Source organism: Aquarana catesbeiana, linkage group LG08 (assembly GCF_042186555.1).
Source record: "Aquarana catesbeiana isolate 2022-GZ linkage group LG08, ASM4218655v1, whole genome shotgun sequence".
Lineage (NCBI taxonomy): Eukaryota > Metazoa > Chordata > Amphibia > Anura > Ranidae > Aquarana > Aquarana catesbeiana.
The window spans coordinates 229954165-229976874 of NC_133331.1; the positions used below are offsets into that span (position 1 = coordinate 229954165).

The window sequence follows — 22710 nt, forward strand, 5'->3', positions numbered from 1 at the left end:
TGACCTCTCTCCTTCCTTTGTTGTAAGAGGAAGAGAAGGGATCAGCACTGTAAACAGTACCATGTGCTTCCTGTGATAACCAATCAAAGCAATCACACGGCACCCAGCACCATGGATTGGTCTAGTACAGTGTTCATGTGTTAGTGTTCCAGTTTTCCTGTCATAAATGGCACTGGGTAAGTAAAGGACCACCAGCACAGCCTCTCCATGTTCAGAAATGACACTGTGTGTATATATCCTCTACAGCAGCAGATTGGTAAATGTGAGGGGCCGCAAGTATTGCCACTGACATGTCCAGAGGGCCACACATTAGCTTATAACTGGAAAAATCGATTTTATAGGCACCAGCACCACTGATAAAAAGTAATACATTTAATTAAACACACCACATAAATATACAAACAGAATTTAAGAAAGACAGTAATTGAGAAAACACACAGTAGTCAAATATATGTTTCCAAGACAGCCATCCATGTTAGGGGTGTACTGGTGACAACCCCAACTATTGTCATGATGGCTACATACAAAGTATGAATTACAGCAGGGGTCGGCAACCCCTGGCATGGGTGCCAGAGGTGGCACGCAGCCGCACTTGGGATGGCAGGCGAGAGCAACCCCGGCAGACTCATCTCCGACACATGAAAACCGGTCAACGGCTGCATACAGGGAAAGCAGAGCAGCTGGTTCATAGCCACCTCTCTTCCTGCTCACTTCCCTTCAGATGTAGGGGTCCGGGCCCCAACCAGAGCCCCCACCAGGGCAGTGTGGACAGGATAGTGCCTTGCTGTTCATCACACAGCGAGCAGGTGGCCGCAGGGAAGGCAAGCAGCACAGCGAGGGCAACTGAGACCAAGTGCTCCAGAGGGAGAATATCTCCATTGCCTCGCTGACACCCAAAAAGGTGAGCAGCAGCGCCTCCCATAGCCTGGGCTCCTCCAAACTCTTCTCCGCTCCCGGCATCAACAATGACAGTGGCTCAGAGGACGAGGACTGACAGGAGGCAGAAGCAGCCAGGGGTCTGCTGGAAGGAGCAGAGCACCCTCATAGTCACCCAGAAGGAGGAGTCGTCCTGCCCAGGCAGCATTAATGTCCTACTGCTAGCATGGAAGGTACCGGGCATCACACACCATCACCCACACACAGACAGGCACTGGGACAGGTGGGCACAGGAGTGACTGCAGACAGGGCTAGGAGGTCTCTCACCCCCTTCTCTCTCACACCCCCTCTCTCTCCCCCCTTTTATCTCTCCCCCCTCTCTCTCTCCTCTCCCCCTTTCTCTACCTTTCTCTCACACCCTTCCCTCTCCCCCCCCCTTCTCTCTAACCCCCGTCTTTTTACCACTCCCTCTCTTATCCCCCTCCCTTCCCTCTCTGTCTCTCACCACCCCTATGAGGGAAGGGAGGAGGACATGGGATGGGGGAGATGGGACTGGAGGAGGAGGGCATGGGATGGGAAAGATGAGACAGGGGGTGGTGGGGGGGGGGGACAGGTCTTAACCTGCATAAGGGGCCCCAAAATTTCTGATGGCTGCCTTGTTTGTAGTACAGTTTCATAACTCGCTTCTTGCACGTGCTACTTTGGAACTGGCTTTGTGAGTACTGCTTTGTAATTGGCCTTCTAAGTACTGTTATGCAAGTGGCTTTGTGAGTACTATTTTGTAACTGGCTTTCTAACTACTATATTAAAACTTTTAAAGCAACCTACAACTTTATAAAAGGGTTTGGTAACTAACTTTACTGTGGTCTTATTTTTTGATTTTCAAAACAAATTGCGCTTGCGAGACCGCTGCACAAATACAGTGTGACATAAAGTATTGCAACGACCGCCATTTTATTCTCTAGGGTGTCTGAAAAAAATATATATAATGTTTGGTGGTTCCAAGTAATTTTCTAGCAAAAAAAATGATTTTAACTTGGAAGCACCGAGTCTGAAAAACAGGCCCGGCCCTTTAGTTAAATGGATAGTCAGTAAAGGCATGAATGGAACCTCTAGGTAGTATGTAAGAAGTACTTCAGTGCTGCAAAGATAACGTCACAGATAAGTCGACCATATATAGTGGATCGCTCTTCAGTGTTATATTGGAGTGTCCATAGACTAAATGTTCATTAATAGCATACACTTCTGCGGTTGTGTATAAACACTGTAAGCTGTGCGGTAACACACCACAAGCCAGACCGCAGGAGCACACATGGGGAGAGAGGTGCTCTCCCCATGTGTGCTCCTGCGGTCTCCCTCCACTGAGTCTGGCTGTAACCATTTTAACTGCGGGCATCTTAAACTGCTGCCTGTTCACTTCCTGGATTTACACCGACACACAGAGGCACACTTCCAACTCCGCAGCGCTCATTTGCCCTCTTATGACTCACCCCCCCCCCCCCCCCCCCCTCCCTTCCTGGCAAACTCTCAGGAGAATGAGAGTGAGAGAGAGAGAGAGCTGTGCATGAGGTCATAAACCTAGGCTTTTTACCAGACAAGAAACAGGAAGTGGGCTGTATAAGGGATTTACTGGCAGAAAAAATTGGATATTTATAACCGCTTACCTGTAAAATCCTTTTCTTGGAGTACATCATGGGACACAGAGCCTTAAGTAATTACTTAATGGGTTATAGGCCACCTTCAGGTGATGGACACTGGTTATACCCAATCCAGGAAGTTCACTCCCTATATAACCCCTCCTTCTTCCAGGAGCACATCAGTTTTTGTAGCAAAGCAATATACTTAAATCCCAAAAAAGAGGGGAGGGACCTCTTGTCCCATGATGTACTCTAAGAAAAAGATTTTACAGGTAAGCTGTTATAAAAATCCTATTTTCTTTATCATACATCATGGGACACAGAGCCTTAAGTAATTACTTAATGGGACGTCCCATAGCAATGCTACTTGAGGGAAGGGAGACACAACCCGGAGGGTACCCCCAAACTTGAGGACCTATACTGCTGCCCGCAGCACACTGCGCCCGAAGGCGATATCCTCCTACCTCCTTACATCCACCTGATAAAATGTTGTGAATGTATGCACTGAAGACCAAGTTGCAGCCTTACAGTGCGTCATCAGGAGGCCTGATGACGCACTGCCCAAGAAGCACTAACCGCCCTGGTACAGTGCGCCTTAATCATAAGTTTGAATTATAACTTGCCGAATCCACTTAGCGACAGTGGATTTCGATGCTGCCTGTCCTTTCTTAGGACCCTCTGGCAGAATAAATAAGACATCAGTCTTACGAATCTGAGCAGTTGCCTTTAAAATAGATTTTCACTGCTCTCACCACATCAAGACAATTTAGTGACTTTTCTTCCCTGGAACATGGTTTTGGAAAAAACAATGGCAGGAAAATATCTTGGTTCAGGTGAAAACCTGAAAACCACTTTTGGCAAAAAGTCTGGACGAGGGCGTAACACCACTCTGTCCTCATGACAAATCAAATATGGCTCTTTACAAGAAAGAGCAGCCAATTCCGAAACCCCCCTTGCTGAGGATGTAGCAACCAAAAATACCAACTTCATTGTCAGAAGGACAAAGGGAATATGTTGTATTGGTTCAAATGGCTGTTTTTGTAACACAGACAAAACTAAGTTCAAGTCCCAAGGGTTCAAGGGAGGTTTGATTGGTGGATTAAGTCACATTACCCCTTGCATAAAACCCCAGACTAAAGAATGTTTAGCAAGTGGTCTTTGAAATAAGACTGATACAGCTGAGACTTGGCCTTTAATAGTACTCAAGGCCAATTTCATTTCTACCCCTAATTGTAGAAAGGCAAGAATTCTGCCTATGATATATCTCCGAGAGTGCCAACCCTTGGATTCACACCAGGAAACATAAGCCCTCCAGACTCTATAAAATATAGTTCTGGAAGCTTACTTCCTTGCATTAATCAGGGTAGAGATAACCAACCTGGAAAGCCCACGTTTCTTCAGAATGTGGGTTTCAATAGCCAAGCCGTTAAATTTAGAGACGGTAAGGAAGGATGGAATATTGGTCCCTGTGAGAGCAGATCTGGCCGTAGTGGGAGGGACCATGGGCCCTCCACTGCCATCTTTGCAATTTCTGCATACCATAACCTTCTGGGCCATGCTGGTGCCACAAAAATTACCGGCTTTATTTCCAGCTTGGTCCTGCAAAGTCGTCGAGGCAGCAACTGAATAGGGGGGAATGCATAGATCAGTGGGAACTGATCCCACGGGGTGACCAACGCATCCGTTCCGCATGAGAGTGGATCCCTTGATCTGGCCATAAAGTTGACTAACTTCATGTTGAACCTGGACGCTAAAAGATCTACGTCGGAGTCCCCCATTTTTGGAAAACAGCCCGAAATATGTCGGGGTGAAGAGACCATTCCCCTGGGAATAACTGCTGGCGACTCAAGTAGTCCGCCTGCCAATTTTTTACTCCCAGAATGAAGTTTGAAGATAGGCATGGAACATTCCTTTCTGCCCAAGTTAGAATATGTTTCACCTCTTTCTGCGCTGAGAGACTTTTGGTGCCCCCTTGGTGATTGATATAGGCCACAGTTGTGGCATTGTCGGATTGAATTCTGACAGGCAATCCCGTAACCTGAAAGCCAAGGCCTTTAGAGCCAGACGCACTGCCCGAATCTCTAGGATATTGATGAGCAAGGTTCTTTCGGTTCTTGACCACTGCCCCTGGACAGTTGTCTTTTCTAGTACTGCTCCCCAGCCTAAAAGGCTGGCATCCATCGTTACCACTTTCCAGATGACTGGTCTGAAGGATTTTCCCTTCAGCAGATTCTGGGTTAGTAACCACCAAGTGAGGCTTTGGGACACTCTTGGGGACAGCCACACTGGCAAGTCTAAAGCCTGAATTGTTTTTTTCCAAGCAGACAGAATACTGTTTTGCAACAGTCTTGAATGGAACTGGGCATAGGGAACTGGTTTGAATGAAGCCACCATGGTTCCTAGCAACCTCTTGCAAAGGCGAATGGAGGGATCGCCATTTGACCTGACCATCCGCACCAGCTCTCTTATGGAGTGGATTTTTGCCTGAGGCAAGAACGCTTTTTCCTGGGCTGTGTCTATGATCAGACCCAAGTACTCCAGCCTTTTTAGCGGTATTAAGGAAGATTTCTCTAGGTTGAGAATCCAAGCCAAACCTTCCAGATAGTTGGTTGTAGTGCGTACGCTTTGCTCCAAACGAGCCACCAACTGATCTATTAGTAATAGATTGTCTAGGTACGCTATGACTGTTATGCTCTGTGCCCTTAACCTGGCTAGAGGTGGGGCCAGCACCTTTGTGAACACCCGGAGTGCTGTGGCTAGCCTGAAGGGCAGGGCTACAAACTGAAAATGCTGCTGTTCTAACTCGAACCGCAGAAACTTTCGGTGAGCGGGAAAAATAGGGACATGCAGATATGCATCCCTGTTGTCGATTGATGCCAGAAGTTCTCCTCCTAGAAAGATAGAAATTACTGACCTGATCATCTCCACGCGAAAGGAGCGGATCTTCAGGAACTGATTTCAATTTTTTAGATCTAGATTGGGTCTGACATCTTCATTTGGTTTTGGTACCATAAAAAGATTTGAATAAAACCCCAGACCTTGCTAGTTTGTGGGGGATCTGTATGATCACCCCTTGAGATATTAATCGGTCTAGTGTCTGAAACACAGATTGTCTTTTCTCTGGATCTTTGGGAACGCTTGACCTCAGGAAGCGAGATGGTGGAAAGTCCCGAAATTCCAGCTTGTACCCCAGCGTTACCATGGAGATGACCCATCTGTCCTGAATTTCCTCTTTCCAGACTTCTGAAAACTGCAGAAGTCTTCCCCCCACTTTGGTGAGGGGGGTTGCCTCTTCATGATGAGGCTTTAGGATTCTGCTTTGCAGGTTTCCGACCCAAGGACTTCTTTTGACCCCGAGTCTGACGGCGGAGGCAGAAGCCCCTGCCTAGAGGCGGAAGCCCCTGGCGCAGGGTAAAGTACCCGTTTAAATGAAGGGCGTTTATACTTTTTGACTGGCAAAAGAGTACTTTTCCCACTAGAAATTGTTTGGATATATTTGTCCAAGTCTTCTCCAAATAGTCGCACCCCATGAAAAGGGAACCCAGTTAGGAGGTTTTTACATGGTGCTTCAGCTGACCAATTATTTAACCACAGGATTCTACGCATATGCACAAGCATAAGGCGGGACGCCTGGTGAATAGAATCTTTAATGGGATCTATGGCAAAGCATAATGCTTTTGGTAGTTCAGCCAATTCCCTAGCTTGTTGTGCAGGAACCTCTCTAAAGGCCTGTTTAAATTGGTCCTTTAGTGATTGACAGATGCCTATTGCAGTGACTGCAGGCTGAGTAACGGCACCTGCCATGGAAAAATTAGATTTTAACAGGGATTCCAAATTTTTATCTGTGGGATCCTTAAGCATTTGTGCGTTGTCTACAGGACAAGTTAGGCCTTTATTCACACTGGAAATCACAGCGTCAACTGCTGGTACTTTCTATCTTTTGGAGAATTTCTCCTCCAGGGGATAGAGAGTTGAAAATCTCTTAGGAGGGAGAAAATGCTTATCCGGGTGATCCCATTCAGCAAAAATAAGCTGTTCTAGTAATGCATGTGCAGGAAACGCATGCAAAGGTTGAGAAGGTTTTAAGGAACCCATGGAAGAAACCGAGCTTTCAGGAGACTCCATTAGGGGTAGCATGAAAGTGGAATGAACCATCTCCTTAAGAGATTGTATCAGCAATTTCTCAGATTGAGAGGCTGAAAAAGGTTCATCTACCGTTGTTTCCTCCGCAGAGGAATCATTGGTTTGTTTTTCCTCCTGATCGACTGAGGGTAACACCTCATCCTGTGCCCACTGTTCCCCTTGCAAAGATTCTGAAGTAGGTGGGTGGGGGGGGTCTAGCATGCTTCCTATTAATTTGAATGGAGGATGCGATTAAAGGACATCTTCAGTCCGTATACAGGGGCTGAGATGTGAGAAGCAGTTGCACCATCAATTTGTTCCAATGGCTCACCCTGGCTTGCCATAACTGGTAATTCAGGCGAGGATGACAACGTGGAAATGCGACTCGAGATCCTAACGCCTGGGGTTGAAACCTTTACTTTTTTGTGGTGTCTTTTCTGGTAGGCATAGTCCTAAGTACAAAAACAGAGGCACTATACAAATTGCACTTAATTGCTGAAAATAGTCATGACATTTAAAGCCGCTATAAAGTTCAGCCTAGTGCTGGGAAAAAGGTGTCCTTCCTGTATCGGGAATGTCAGTTTACAACCCTCACGTGTCCCACAGCTCCTGTGTCCCTGTGTGCAGGCTGTTTGTTTCCTCCTCATCAGCCGAGGAGAGACTGTCGCAGCTGTAGTTTTATCTGTTTATGCCTGCCGTGCGTCCTCGTGGACTTTCACGGCACCGCGCTTAGGCACCGCCCCCTCCGAGAAAAAATTTGGCCCCTATTTTACATTTAAAAACTTTCCCGTGCTTGTGCACGGCGTTTTCGGGTCCACAGACCCAACACGAGGGGGGGGGGGGGCAGAGACACGTCCAGCAGCAAGCACAAACAGCAAAATCAGCCAACAGTAATAAAATTAGCAGTAAGAGTGGGACCTCCGCACCCCCCATGGCGGGGGGGGGGCTGGGTAATGTAAAGGGGGTAACAGTGCTGATGTCCCCCTAACCCATTGGTCCTTTCGGGGGGGGAGAAAGAAAACATTTTGCAGATTTCTGTTACCTTGATAAAAATCTCCCTGCACCTGCTGCTGCAACCACACACAGACTGAGCTTTACAGTGAAGACAACAGAGTAAGGTATGTGCATAGACTCCCTCTAGTGGAAAATTAAGGCATGACAACATTTTTCCCCTAATGGAAGAATACATAGGTATTTTTAATACCCAAGTTTCTTCCCTTAACTTATCCCTGCCGCAGGATTTGCTGAATTAACAGACAATCCAACCTTCACCCATCACGGGGGGCTGCGTTTAGCAAACCTTCAAGGACCAGTTCCCTAGATATCGGGGTTCCAACTCCCTTGGACCTGTAAAGCACCCCACCAGGAAAGCTAGGTAATGTAGGAAGACCAAAGGTTCCTGGGGTCCAGCCCTACAATGAGGCGTTACCGGCAAAACCTCGCGCTTCGGATACGAGGCCCCAGGTACTATTCTTTTTAGGCCTTAGTGGCACTTTGGATGGATCTGGTCTTTATGGAGGCTATTTAAATCCAGCATGGATCCCTCTCCAGTGGAGCTCCTCAGAGCACATCTTCACTCGTGAACAACACCTTAGACACTGGCTAAAAAACTGATGTGCTCCTTGAAGGAGGAGGGGTTATATAGGGAGTGAACTTCCTGGATTGGGTATAACCAGTGACCATCACCTGAAGGTGGCCTATAAACCATTAAGTAATTACTTAAGGCTCTGTGTCCCATGATGTACAATAAAGAAAAAAAATTTACTATTCAAAGTTAAAACAACAAGGGCAGAAGATTTAATACATGGAAAGTTGAAAAAAATGATCGAAGGTCCGCTTTAAGAATATATTTTGAATACTGTGGGAGAGCTAAGCTGACTTGGTTTGATCCTACATAACAGTGTCAGAGAAATTGTATACAAGCTCCAGAAGAAGTAGTTCCCCGCGAAACATGTCGAGCTTCCTGCAATTCATACTTTGTATGTAGCCATCATGACAATAGTTGGGATTGTCACCAGTACACCCCTAACGTAGACAGCTTTCTTGGAGACATATATTTGACTACTGTGTGTTTTCTCAATTACTGTCTTTTAAATCCTGTTTTTATATTTATGTGGTGTGTTTAATGAAATTCATTACTTTTTATCATTGGTGCCTATAAAGTCCATTTTTCCTGTTATATTTTTCCTCAATATGTTAGGTCGTGGCGCTTTGTTTTTTTTGTACACCAGCAGTGCCATCCTGCGTTGGTGTGCTTAACTTTTTTCTTATCACACATTAGCTTAGTTTTTATACATTTATCATGAGGGTGGTATTAACAAGATGTTAAAAAAAAATAAGAAGTACTCCCAAATTTTCAGGTGTTCTCTCCCCTTTGCTCCTAAATAAAATAAAAGGGTTTGTAATAGCTGGAGGAGGGCTTAGGAGAAGGAATGTTTATGCTGGGAAGGTCGATTTGTGCTGGGAGAAGGTATATGGAGGGGAATAAGAGGATTTGTGCTAGAACAACAGGTTGGGGGGGGGGGGGACTTTTGCTGAAGGGGTAAAGTGGTGGAGAGTAATGTTGTACTCCTGACCCATACTATGCATTACTGATCCCTGCTCTGTGTGTTATGTACTCCTACACATGGCACCAACTGCAGCACTCTGTGCATTATATACAATATTCTTGACCCTGCACTCTATTACACTCTACACACTATATAGTAAATTACATACTTCTCGCAGTCTTCATTGTCTCAACAGTTGCTGGTTGCTTAGCAGTCGCTGACTATTTATAAGTTATTCTATAATGTTGGTTTAAACAAAGTGTTAGCTCTCAGTCTATTTTCTGTGTACACAAAATATATGTAATGGAAACTTTTTCTTTTGTGCTGAGGTTTACATGTTTGCAAGACTTGTGGCACAAGAATCAAAGCATATCTCATAGTTACAAAGAGGCTTGGGTTGTGTTTAACCATGGCCCTTAAGTCCTTCCCACTATTAAAAGTTTGTCCACACACATTGTGCACTGCGCCGTGCACAGTGTGCAGCACTATTGTCCTCATTAAGGTGCCCCAGGTCTGTTACAATATTAGTAATGCCTCTAGGGGCACGCTAGGAGTTTCCCTTGCACCTCACTGGCAGGAATAACTGCAGCATCACTCCTGTCAGAAGAAGCAGTTGAGAGATTGCGTTAGAGATGATTTTGGAGGGTGCCCAAACTCATTTCTAGGCCGAGGAGACTGTCATCTAATGCCTATGTGTACCTTCGGATTTGTTAGTGCCATTTAGACCACTGCAAGCAACAGCTCACACTAATTCTCACCTGTATTTTACACAGCACTGAGCGGGTAATTCCAGGTTCTCCACCAACTCTAGAAGCCTTTCCTGAGTCAGAGAGAAAAGTGTACATTAAAATGGTGTGCAGGAGAGTACCATTCTAATTTAATTACTGTATGTACATATGAATTACAGAAGACCTGGTATGAGACCAATACAAATACAGTAAATTAATCTAAATATAAGATAAAGAAAGTACCCTTCCTAAGATGTATTCTTCGCAGTGCGTTTATTAGAGAAGATTTACCAACGTTGGGAATTCCAGTTACCATGATGCAGATTTCTGGATTCTGCAATAGCCAATAAATAATTATAAGTTATCCTAAAGTAAAATTCTGCTAAAATTTAACAACTGATAAAATCAGAACGATAATTCAGAAATAAGATCTTTAAGTGAAACACTACACATCTCTATGTGCAATGCTATTCATGCATTTTCATTTTACTGCAATATTCCAACACATGCCATCAACTTTTAATTCTTGGCCACTGACCTCAGCTCTGTGGAATCGGGGATGACATTCAACACGCTCTGTAATTGCTGGAACAATCTAAATAAAAATACAAAAAATTAGAAGAAACTTTACTTCATAAGAAAAGTGCTCACAAAAATAAAACTATTAAGTTTTTCAGTTTGTCAGGAAAATCAATACAATATCTGCAAACCATTATACCCATGCACATATCACAAGAATGACAAAAGCAGACATACATAGAAGCCATCCAATCAGTATTTGGTATACCTAATGAAAGTAAAAAATGCCGATATAAGCAAGGCTTACACATTATTGAAATTAAATATGACATTTTTAAAACCCTAATTCCCTTGGTTGCCAACCCTGTCAAGTTTTGATTGAATTTGATTGCTGTCTGTTTCCGTGCTGGGAGATTCATCCTCTCCATTTGTCCTAGTAACTATTGTCACTAGGACAGAAAGTGAAATCCTACATTCCAAGTCATCCCAAAAAAAACTGAAGGGGAATGCCTTCAATGGCAGAAACTTTGGAGAGATTTCCTTTTTTTTCTGATTTCTGTTGAGTCTATGGAACAAAAAGTGAAGGGAAATCTCATCGATGGCAACCTTACAGGAGTTTTAACCCTTCCCTACTATTTACCAAAAAAAAAAAAAAAAAATTTAGGCTTTAGTTATACTTACACGAGAAACTATCATCGTTTTACCTTTTTTTTTTTTTTTTTTTTTTTAATATACATGTGTATGTTAGGAGTTTAAATGCATTAGCTTTATCAATGTGGTTTTTGAAACCAATTTATAGTGTGTAATTATATAGAAAATCTATACATGGAAATAGCCATATTTGCCGATTAACTTCTTGCCGCCCGCCGGCAAAAGACTCATTATGTCTCATAGATTATACAATGGGGCGTTTGCTTTCCAAAATAAGGTCATTTTGTGGGCAATTCCATTGTCCTGCTGCTCCAGGGCCTTCAAAAGTGTAATAGGTGGTTGAGAAATGAGATGTGTCATTTATGCTCGTAGAACGCCTGAAAGTGCCACTTCAATGTTGTGTAAAAGTCTCACACATGTGGTATCGCCATACTCGGGAAGAGTAGCAGAATGTATTCTGGGGTGTAATTTGTTGTATGCATACGCTGTGTGTGAGAAATAACCTGATATGACAATTTTGTAAAAAAAAAAAATAAATAAATCTTCATTTTGCAAAGAATTGTGGGAAAAAATTACAACTTAAAAAAACTAAAACAAAAGCAACAGGAGCCTCTTAGTAAGACTGTTTACATTTAATAACAAATTGTATTGAATCACTCACATGTAAAAAACCGTTGTCAAGCACAGGGGAGTCCGGTTTTAGCCATATATGATCTCTGCAGTCTAGATTAAAATTTCAGCTCTGTTCCTCTCTGCTGTTGGCTTGCTGATCCACAGTGCACTTCCGGGATTCGGGCGGGATCCACAGCGAGGCTTGGAGTGTGGCCGGACAGTCACAAGGAGGGCTAGAGTGCAGAGTCCAGGGTATTGGCTGTACTGCCGTAAAGCGAAGCGTTTCTGAGCAATATCTGGAGTGGCTTCAACTTCCCCCACAAGCTTGCCCTATTATACATACTGTACATCTTCACACAGAGCAGCATTTGCTCAAAGGACTACTTTATAAACTTGCAATGCTTAACCCTATACTTTGACCTGCGCCGTTATCCATTGTTGTTAACTTAAAAACCTCACCATGCTACTTACTTAATACCTTGGAATGTCTACTTTCTAAAAAGGGGTCTTTGGGGGTATTTGTACTTTCCTGACTTGTTAGTGTCTCAAGAAATGAGATTCACCTGATGTACTGAAGTCCTAATCAGATGTGATCAATTTTCAGTGATTGGCACCATAGATTGTAGACTCTCTAACTTTCACAAAGACCAAATAATATACATTAATTTGGGTTATTTTTACCAAAGATATGTAGCAGTATAAATTTTGGTCAAAATTTATGAAGAAAAATGACCAATTAGCAAAATTTTATGACAGAAACAAAAGAAAATAGGATTTTTTAATACAGCTTACCTGTAAAATCCTTTTCTTTCGATGGACATCACGGGACACAGAGCCACAGTAATTACTGATGGGTTATATAGGTATCACTGGTGATTGGACACTGGCACACCCTAACCAGGAAGTTCGACCCCCTATATAATCCCTCCCCTTGCAGGGATACCTCAGTTTTGTAGCCAAGCAATAAAGTGTATTAGAAGAGGGGCGGGACCTCTGTGCAGAGGCGGCTCTCTAATTAGGCAAATTAGGCGGTCGCCTTAGGCCTCGCCCCCCAGAGGGGCCTCGCAGCCACCTAATTTGCCCATACCGCAGCCTCGATGATTCGCCGGGACCGTGCTGCAGTATAATCCGTTCTCGACCCGGAGTCCCGTCGAATTAGAGTACCGCAATGCTCGCGGCTTGTGCGGGGTGTCTTCGTTCCTGCACGCCATGAGCTCCACTCCACTGTGCCTTGCAGCTGGCCCGGCATCTCTCCCCAGCTGCCTGACACACACACAGTACAGTGAGTGTACTGCGGAGCAGAGCGAACTGAACCCGCCCCTCCTCCTCCTGTGCTGTAATGTTTTCCTGTGCACAGAGGTCAGAGGAGGAGGAGGAGGGAAGGAGGCACACCACCTGTACCGTGAGGCGAGCGAGCTGGTCTGAGGTCTGTGTAATCTAAAAGTCAGTCTTACAGAGGAGGGGAGGGGGGCATGAAGAAGTGGGTGGGTGAGGGAGGGGGGACAAGCAAATAGTTCACTTGGAGTGATTTGGGGGAGAGGATATCCATCCATCCCCCCGATCCAATCCCAGCTCCAACCCCATCCCATCCCATCTCCATCCACACCCCATCCCATCCCGACTGCATCCACTTCACCCCAATCTCATCCCAGCTCTATTCATCCCCCTGATCCAATACCAGCTACATCCATCCCCCATACCTACCCAGCTCCATCCACCCCTCATCCCACCCTGGCTCTATCCACCCACCCCAATCCCATCCCAGCTTCATCCATTTCCCCAATCCCAACCCGGCTCCATCCACCCCACCCCAATCCCATCCTGGCTCCATCCATCCCCCGATCCAATCCCAGCTCCATCCACCCCCCATACCATCACGGCTCCATCCACCACCCATCCAACCCCGAATCCATCCACCTCACCCCAATCCCATCCCGGCTCCATCCATTCCCCTCGATCCCATCCCGGCTCCATCCACCCCACCCCAATCCCATCCCGGCTCCAACCATCCACCTGATCCAATCCCAGCTCCATCCATTCCCCCATACCATCCTGGCTCCATCCATCCCACCCCGATCCCATCCCAGCTTCATCCATTCCCCCATCCTATCCTGGCTCCATCCATCCCCCCGATTCCATCCCGGCTCCATCCATCCCCCCGATTCCATCCCGGCTCCCTCCATCCCCCCGATCCCACCCCGGCTCCCTCCATCCCCCCGATCCCATCCCGGCTCCCTCCATTCCCTTCAATCCCATCCAAGCTCTATCTACCACCCTGATCCCATCCCAGCTCTATCTATCCCCCGATTCCATCTGGCTCCATCCATTCCCCCGATCCCATTCCAGCTCTATTCCCCTTCCCCCTCTATCCCATCCCTGCTCCATCCATTGTGGCAGGTTAAGGGGGGAGAGCCACACCAACGCACTAACCTGCTAAGTGCCAGGGGTGACACCACGTTCTGCCGTACCAGGTGACACCCACCCTAGTGATGCCACTGTGTGCTAGGGGGCACTTTAGGACTTGTGCTACAAGAGGGCTTGGATATGAAATCCACCCCCCAGCACATGTCTTCTCCCCTCCCAAAGCCGCCCTAGCACATATCCTCCCCCCCAATGAAACAGATGCTGTCTGCCACAAAGGGGGTGGCTCTAGGCACCCCACAAGAGATGTGGCTGTACTTGATGGGCACAGTGGCTGCATTTTATGGGAAAAGGGCTGCACTTGATAGCACAGTGGCTGCATTTGATGGGAACAGTGGCTGCTATTGAGGACACAGTGGCTGCATTTGATGTGCACAGTGGCTGCATTTGATGTGCACAGTGGCTGCATTTGATGTGCACAGTGGCTGCATTTGATGTGCACAGTGGCTGCATTTGATGTGCACAGTGGCTGCATTTGATGTGCACAGTGGCTGCATTTGATGTGCACAGTGGCTGCATTTGATGTGCACAGTGGCTGCATTTGATGTGCACAGTGGCTGCATTTGATGTGCACAGTGGCTGCATTTGATGTGCACAGTGGCTGCATTTGATGTGCACAGTGGCTGCATTTGATGTGCACAGTGGCTGCATTTGATGTGCACAGTGGCTGCATTTGATGTGCACAGTGGCTGCATTTGATGTGCACAGTGGCTGCATTTGATGTGCACAGTGGCTGCATTTGATGTGCACAGTGGCTGCATTTGATGGCACAGTGGCTGCATTTGATGGCACAGTGGCTGCATTTGATGGCACAGTGGCTGCACTTGATGGCACAGTGGCTGCACTTGATGGGCACAGTGGCTGCACTTGATGGGCACAGTGGCTGCACTTGATGGGCACAGTGGCTGCACTTGATGGGCACAGTGGCTACATTTGATGGGCACAGTGGCTGCAATTTATGGGTTTTTTAAAAGAATTTTTCAGTTTGTTTGCACCCCATCCCCCCCCCCCAAGAATTGTGAGCACCAGTTGCCACTGACCATCTCCTGTATCAAGTCTGCAGTCTCTGATCATCTCTTTTACTATGTCTACAGTCTCTGATCATCTCCTGTAGTATGTCAGCATAGACTCTGCCCATCTCTTATATCGTGTCTGCAGTCTCTGACCATCTCTTGTATCATGTCTGCAGTCTCTGATCATCTCTTGTATCATGTCTGCAGTCTCTGATCATCTCTTGTATCATGTCTGCAGTCTCTGATCATCTCTTGTATCATGTCTGCAGTCTCTGATCATCTCTTGTATCATGTCTGCAGTCTCTGACCATCTACTGTATCATGTCTGCGACTCTCTCACTCTGCGGAAGGTGCTCCAGAGACCCCTCCACATTAGAGTTCCCATTTTAAATGCAAGTTGGAACTTTGTGATGTAAAGGGGAATGCAGTGGACTCTGATATAAAGGTAATCTTTGGTCACCAGAGCCCCCCCTCCCTTACATTAGAGTTCCCCTTTACACCAAAGTCTGCAGGTTCCCCCTTAGATCAGAGTTCCCTTGCACTGTAAGGGGGAATCCTGCAGACTCTGATATATGGGGAAACTCTGTGCTGGCTGGGTTATATTAACCTGACCTTCATGTAAATGGAGAAATATGCGTGTAATATATAATATATATGTAATATATATATTTCATTAAAGAATTGGTTTAGACAATTCTATAAACGTTGAATTCATAGTTAATAGCATTTAAAACTCTTAATATATGCAATTTATACAGTTAATTTTAATTGCTTGAATTATTTTTCCCATTATGGATGTGAGTGGGGCCTCATGTCTCATATTTGCCTAAGGCCTCACAAAGCCTAGAGCCGCCTCTGCCTCTGTGTCCCGTGATGTCCATCGAAAGAAAAGGATTTTACAGGTAAGCTGTATTAAAAAATCCTATTTTCTTTCTCAAACATCACGGGACACAGAGCCACAGTAATTACTGATGGGATGTCCCAGAGCAATGCTATCTGGGGGGGGGGACCACAACCAAGTAGGGTGAAATCAGACCTGAGGACCCTGTACCGTTGCCTGCAGCACACTACGCCCAAAGGCGATATCCTCATGCATCTGATAGAATCTGGTGAATGTATGGACTGAAGACCAGGTTGCGGCCTTGCAGATTTGAGCCATAGAGGCCCGGTGATGCACTGCCCAAGAAGCACCAATAGCCCTTGTGGAATGTGCCCTGATCTGAAATGGAGGAATCTTCTGTTTCAAACCGTAAGCCTGAATGATCAATTGTCGAATCCATTTAGAAATGATAGCTTTTGACGCTGCCTGTCCTCTACTGGGACCCTCTGGCAGCACAAACAAAACATCCGTTTTGCGAGTCTGAGCAGTCGCTTCCAGATAGACCTTAACTGCTCTTACTACATCCAAAAAAATGTAGTGATCTTTCTTCCGGAGAACAGGGATCTGGAAAAAAGGAAGGTAGAACAATGTCTTGGTTTAGATGAAAATCTGAAACCGCCTTCGGTAAAAAACTAGGATGAGGGCGCAGTACCACTCTATCCTTGTGTACAATCAAATAAGGCTCCTTACAGAAAAGAGCTGCCAATTCTGATACTCTTCTAGCAGAAGAGATGGCTACCAGAAAAATTAACTTCCTTGTCAGCAAGACCAAAGGAACCTGACGTATTGGTTCAAAAGGCTGTTTCTGTAACACAGACAGAACCAAGTTCAAGTCCCAGGGGTTTAGGGGCGTCTTAACCAGAGGATTAAGACGCGTCACCCCCTGCATAAAGTTTCGGACCAAAGAATGCGAAGCAAGTGGCCGTTGAAATAATACTGATAAGGCCGAGACCTGGCCCTTGCCAGCTTCATCTCTAATCCCAATTGCAGAAAATCAAGAATTCTACCGATCACATATTTTCTGGGATGCCAACCCCTGGATTCACACCAGGATATAGAAGCTTTCCAGACTCTATGATAAATCATTCTGGAAGCTGGCTTCCTTGCATTGATCAAGGTAGACATCACAGGGCCTGAAAGCCCACGACTCTTCAGAACGTGGGTTTCAATAGCCAAACCGTCAAATTTAGCATTTGTAAGGCAGGATGGAACACTGGACCTTGAGATAACAGGTCTGGGCGTACCGGTAGGGTCCACGGAGAACCCACCGTCATCCTTACTATTTCCGCATACCAAGTCCTTCTGGGCCAAGCAGGGGCCACCAGAAGTACAGACATCCTTTCCTGCCTGATTCTGCGAAGGAGTCGTGGCAGTAGCAGAATAGGCGGGAATGCATAAATCAGTGAGAACCGATGCCACGGAGTCACCAACGCCACGGAGTCACCAACGCATCCGTCCCGCACGCAAGAGGATCTTTTGTCCTTGCCACAAATCTGTCTATCTTTTTGTTGAATCGGGATGCAAAAGAGATCTACATCCGGAACTCCCCATCTTTGGCATATGGCCCAAAAGACGTCGGGATGCAGAGACCATTCCCCTGGAAGTAACTGCTGGCGACTTAAATAGTCCGCCTGCCAGTTCTCTATCCCCGGAATGAAGACTGCCGATATACATGGCACCTGCTTCTCTGCCCAGACTAATGCCCCGTGCACACGGTCGGACTTTGTTCGGACATTCCGACAACAAAATCCTAGGATTTTTTCCAACGGATGTTGGCTCAAACTTGTCTTGCATACACACGGTCACAGAAAGTTGTCGAAAATCCGATCGTTCTAAACGCGGTGACGTAAAACACGTATGTCGGGACTATAAACGGGGCAGTGGCCAATAGCTTTCATCTCTTTATTTATTCTGAGCATGCGTGGCACTTTGTCCGTCGGATTTGTGTACACACGATCGGAATTTCCGACAATGGATTTTGTTGTCGGAAAATGTGTGATGGAGCCTACACATGGTCGGAATTTCCGACAACAAGGTCCTATCACACATTTTCTGTCGGAAAATCCGACCGTGTGTACGGGGCATAAGATCTGATTCACCTCTTTTTGAGCCGCTCGGCTCCTGGTGCCTCCCTGATGATTGACATAAGCCACTGCTGTGGCATTGTCGGACTGGATCCTGACCGGGCAACCCTGTAGCCTGATAGTCCAAGCCTTTAGTGCTAGATATATCGCCCGGATCTCCTGAATGTTCATGGGTAAGGTCCTCTCGGTCTTGGACCATACCCCTTGAACCGCAGACTGTTCCAGAACTGCTCCCCACCCCGACAGACTGGCATCTGTTGTTACCACCATCCAGGTAACCGGTAGAAAGGATTTCCTTTTCTGCAGGTTTTCAGGTATTAGCCACCAATTGAGGCTGTGACGCACCGCCTGAGACAGGTGCATCGGAAGGTCTAATGCCTGAACCTTCTTGTTCCAGGCCGACAGAATACTGTGTTGCAGCATTCTTGAATGAAACTGAGCATAGGGAACCGCTTCGAATGAAGACACCATCTTCCCTAGTAGCCTCATACAAAGGCAGACAGAAGGACTCTTCTTGGTCCTGACTGCCAGAATCAGCTCTCTTAAAGCAGTGATCTTTGCCTGAGGTAGAAATACTTTCTCCTGGCTTGTATCTATGATCAGACCTAAATACTCCAGTCTTCTTACTGGTTTTAGGAAAGACTTTTCTAGGTTGAGGATCCAACCCAGGTGTTCCAGGTACTTGACTGTGGTCCTCAAGTTTCCGTTCAAGGAGGCTACCGACCGGTCTATCAAGAGCAGGTCGTCTAGGTATGCTATGACAGCTATACCCTGAGCCCTTAATCTGGCCAGAGGAGGAGCCAAGACCTTTGTGAACACTCGAGGTGCAGTGGCTATCCCAAAAGGCAGAGCCACAAACTGGAAATGGCGCTCTCCTATCTCGAAGCGCAGAAACTTCTGATGAGCAGGAAAAATGGGCACATGCAGATATGCATCTCTGATGTCTATTGATGCCAGAAATTCTCCCCCCCGCAGGGTGGAGACTACTGTCCGAATTGATTCCATGCGGAAGGATTGAATCCTTAGGAATCGGTCAGATCCCTTAAATCCAGAATGGGCCTGACATCCCCATTTGGTTTTTGGACCGTAAAAAGGTTGGAATAGAAGGCCAATCCTTGATCCTTCGTGGGAACTACCATAATGACCTCCTGCAAAAGTCGCTCTAACGCTAGAAGGAGCGACTGCTTTTTCTCTGGATCTCTGGGGACACTTGACCTGAGGAAACGAGGAGAGGGAAATTCTTGAAACTCGAGTTTGTACCCTAAGGTTACCGTGGAGACTACCCATCTGTCCTGGAAATCCTCCCGCCAGAGCCCTGAGAACTGTCGCAGTCTTCCCCCCACTCGAGCGAGCGGGGGCACCCCTTCGTGCAGAGGTCTTAGTGTTTTGTCTAGTAGGCTTCTTCCCCCAGGACTTCTTTTGTCCCTGGGGTTGACTCTTGTCTCTGGACCCAGATGGAGGAGGCCGTCGAGACTGCCTGGGGGCTGAAGCCCCCAGCGCTGGGGAAAGAGTCCGTTTGAAAAAGGGACGCTTGCTCTTCTTCTTAACAGGTAAGAGAGTGCTTTTCCCACAAGAGATTCTCTTGATATAGTTATCCAAGTCTTCTCCAAACAACCTTTCACCACGAAATGGAAACCCAGCCAGGAGCTTCTTACATGGTGCTTTGGCTGACCAATTTTTCAACCATAGGATTCTACGTATATGCACTAACCCCAGCGACAGACGAGAGGTTTGCATGATAGAATCTCTGATGGCGTCAACAATATAACATAAGGCCGCTGGAAGGTTAGCCAACCCCTGGGCCTGCTGTTCAGGTAAAACCTTGATGACCTGCTTAACATGGTCTCTTAGGTATTGACAGACTCCAATCGCTGCTACTGCAGGGTTGAGCCACTGAACCTGCTAAGGAGAAAACATCCTTTAATAGGGATTCCATCTTTTTATCTACAGGATCCCTGAGCATCTGAGCAATGTCTACAGGACAAGTCAGACTGTTATTTACGGAGGAAATGGCGGCATCAATGGCCGGTGTTCCCCACATTTTAATAAACTTTTCTTCCATAGGATAAAGTGTAGAAAACTTTTTCAGCGGAAAAAAAACGTTTATCTGGGTGATCCCACTCAGCATAAAGGAGCTTTTCAAGTAAATTATGAACAGGAAAAGCCTGTGCTGTTTGAGGAGGTTTCAGTGACCCTGAAGAGGGTTCTTTAACTGATTCAGATATGGGCAATTTAAATGTGGAGCGGACCAATCCTGTAAGGATCTGCACTAAGACTTTCTCCTCTTGGGAAGTCGCAGAGGGTTCCTCTCCACCTGATTCCTCCGAAGAGGAATCATCCGTCCCATCCCGATCCTCTGAAAGGGATTCATCTCCTTTATCCCAGAGCTCCTCTTCCTGAGGGTCTTGGGGAACAGAGGAAGGCCTAGTGCGTTTTCTTCCACCAAGTGAAGACGCAATCACGGCCATTATTCTTTCCTCTAAACCATTAATGGCTGAGGAAAAAACCTCCTGTGTAATGTATACAGGGGCTGAAGTGCCAGAAGCAGGTGTAGCCCCTGACCCCGACGGCTCTCCCTGGCTAGCCGTTCCTGGCCCCTCAGGGGGGGAGGATGCTGCAGACAGGGGGCCCTCAGAACCTGAACGAGATCCCCTAGAGTCTCTGGTTCTTGGGGTGCTTGAACCTCTTCTACCCATAGTGCAAAGCAACAAGGTGGAAGTATCAAAAAATGAACACTGACTGCTGAGCAATGTAGTCTGGCTAAAAGCCTTGCTACCCAATGCCCAGTCTGGTGTTACTTTAGTAAATGCTGCCTAGGAGAATGCCTGTGTCCCACCTTACATGCGACCGTCAGCTCTGTGTCCCTCCAGAAGGCTTAGTGCACCTGTAATTAGTGCCTTTAATAGCCTGCAGCCGGTTCTGTGGGCGTCTGAGCACACTGTGCCGACGCCCCCCCCCCCTCTACCGCGCCCCCCCCCCTTCGTTTTTTGAAAAAACTAGCGCTTCCCGTGCTAGCCGACCCTTCTGAACCAACATGGAGGAGGCTGGGGGAGGAGGGAAAGAGGCTGGTAATGATGGGCCTGCCTGTGTAATGGCGGTGGCCGCCACGGCGGTAAAAATGCGGTGTCTAACCGCCCCACAGATCACCTGCGGCCTCCCCCTAGTCTGGGGGGAGATATCCCTGAGGAGAGCCCCCCATCCTACCTGGAGCCAGCCGGAGGAGCTTGTACAGCATCGAACACTTGAGACAGACATCAGCATGAAAGGTATGTGCTCTTGGCAGCCCCCGGTGGTCACAATAGGCATAGCATGCATTTACCTTAAAGGAGAAACCTACTAGAATTAAAAAAATTCAGTGGAATCTCCTCTTACCTTATCCAGCCGCAGGGTTCTGTTACACAGGCCCAATCTTCACCTCTCACGGTGGGCTCCGTTTGAAAAAAACGTCAGAGATTGGGGCCCCCTACGAATAGGGGGATCCACAGTTCTGGCCCTGTAAAGCACCCGGCTAGAAATTAGGCTAGAAAAAACATTTTCTAATATGCGGGGTCCAGCTCTCTAAAAAGAGAAGCGTTACAGGTAAAACCTCGTTTCTTCGGACATGAGGCCCGGGTACCATCCAATTCGGCCTAGAAAAGACACTTTGGAATGGATCTGGTTCGCCTGGCCTGCCCCAGTATAGGATATAGGATAATCCCTTTGGAGCTCAGCACAGGACATCTTTACACATCCATCACCTAAGACACTGGCGTAAAAACTGAGGTATCCCTGCAAGGGGAGGGATTATATAGGGGGTTGAACTTCCTGGTTAGGGTGTGCCAGTGTCCAATCACCAGTGATACCTATATAACCCATCAGTAATTACTGTGGCTCTGTGTCCCGTGATGTTCGAGAAAGAAAAAGGCATTTTTTTACAAAACTTATGGTCTTTTTTTATTTATAGCACAAAAAAAATAAAAAACCCACTAGTGATTAAATACCACCAAAAGAAAGCTCTATTTGTGTGATAAAAAGGACGCAAATTTCATATGGGTACAGTGTGGCATGACTGAGTAATTGTCAAAGTGTGAGAGCGCTGAAAGCTGAAAATTGGTCTGGGCAGGAAGGGGGAGTACGTGCACTGTATTGAGGTGGTTTAATATGCAGTCTCTCCACACAATAGGCTACGTTATTTTCTTTCAAACTAACATTTATCCATTGTAACAAATCTGCACTGCTCAATCATGACCTGTAGAGTTGCTGAAAAGACTGGTGACCAGACTTCAGTGTCTCCACACTTGCATGAGCATACAAGATAAACTAGCTGTAACGACACCCAGAGTACGAAAGGGGTTAAAGTCGTTTAAGACATTCCATACTCGAACACAAAGGCAGCTACCGAATACTCCAATCAGCCGAACAAGAAACCCATACGAATAATTCTCCCCCCCAAGCACGAGGCGAGGCTCTGTCTTGAGGTTCAAACAGGACTGACTCTTTATTTTGAGATCTCACACAAGTATATACAGCAGGATGAAAATACAACCTGTAAGCAGACACCTAATTAACATGAGCCAATTATCTAATCATTTAACCAGACTAGGTGACTCAGTGACATGACCTTTCAGACAGACTTCAT

The 22710-nt window shown here is 46.5% G+C and overlaps 1 protein-coding gene across 2 annotated transcripts in view; it reads right to left on the minus strand.

The window, feature by feature from the left end:
* MTG1 (mitochondrial ribosome associated GTPase 1) overlaps positions 1-22710 on the minus strand; it is an 84588-nt gene that overhangs the window by 36324 nt on the left and 25554 nt on the right. For both annotated transcript variants that reach the window (XM_073596932.1, XM_073596933.1), the window contains 3 exons: positions 10451-10507; positions 10156-10246; positions 9943-10004 (listed from right to left, as the gene is read on the minus strand). In XM_073596932.1, coding sequence (XP_073453033.1) covers positions 9943-10004; positions 10156-10246; positions 10451-10507 — 210 coding nt within the window. The remainder of the gene's footprint in view (positions 1-9942; positions 10005-10155; positions 10247-10450; positions 10508-22710) is intronic.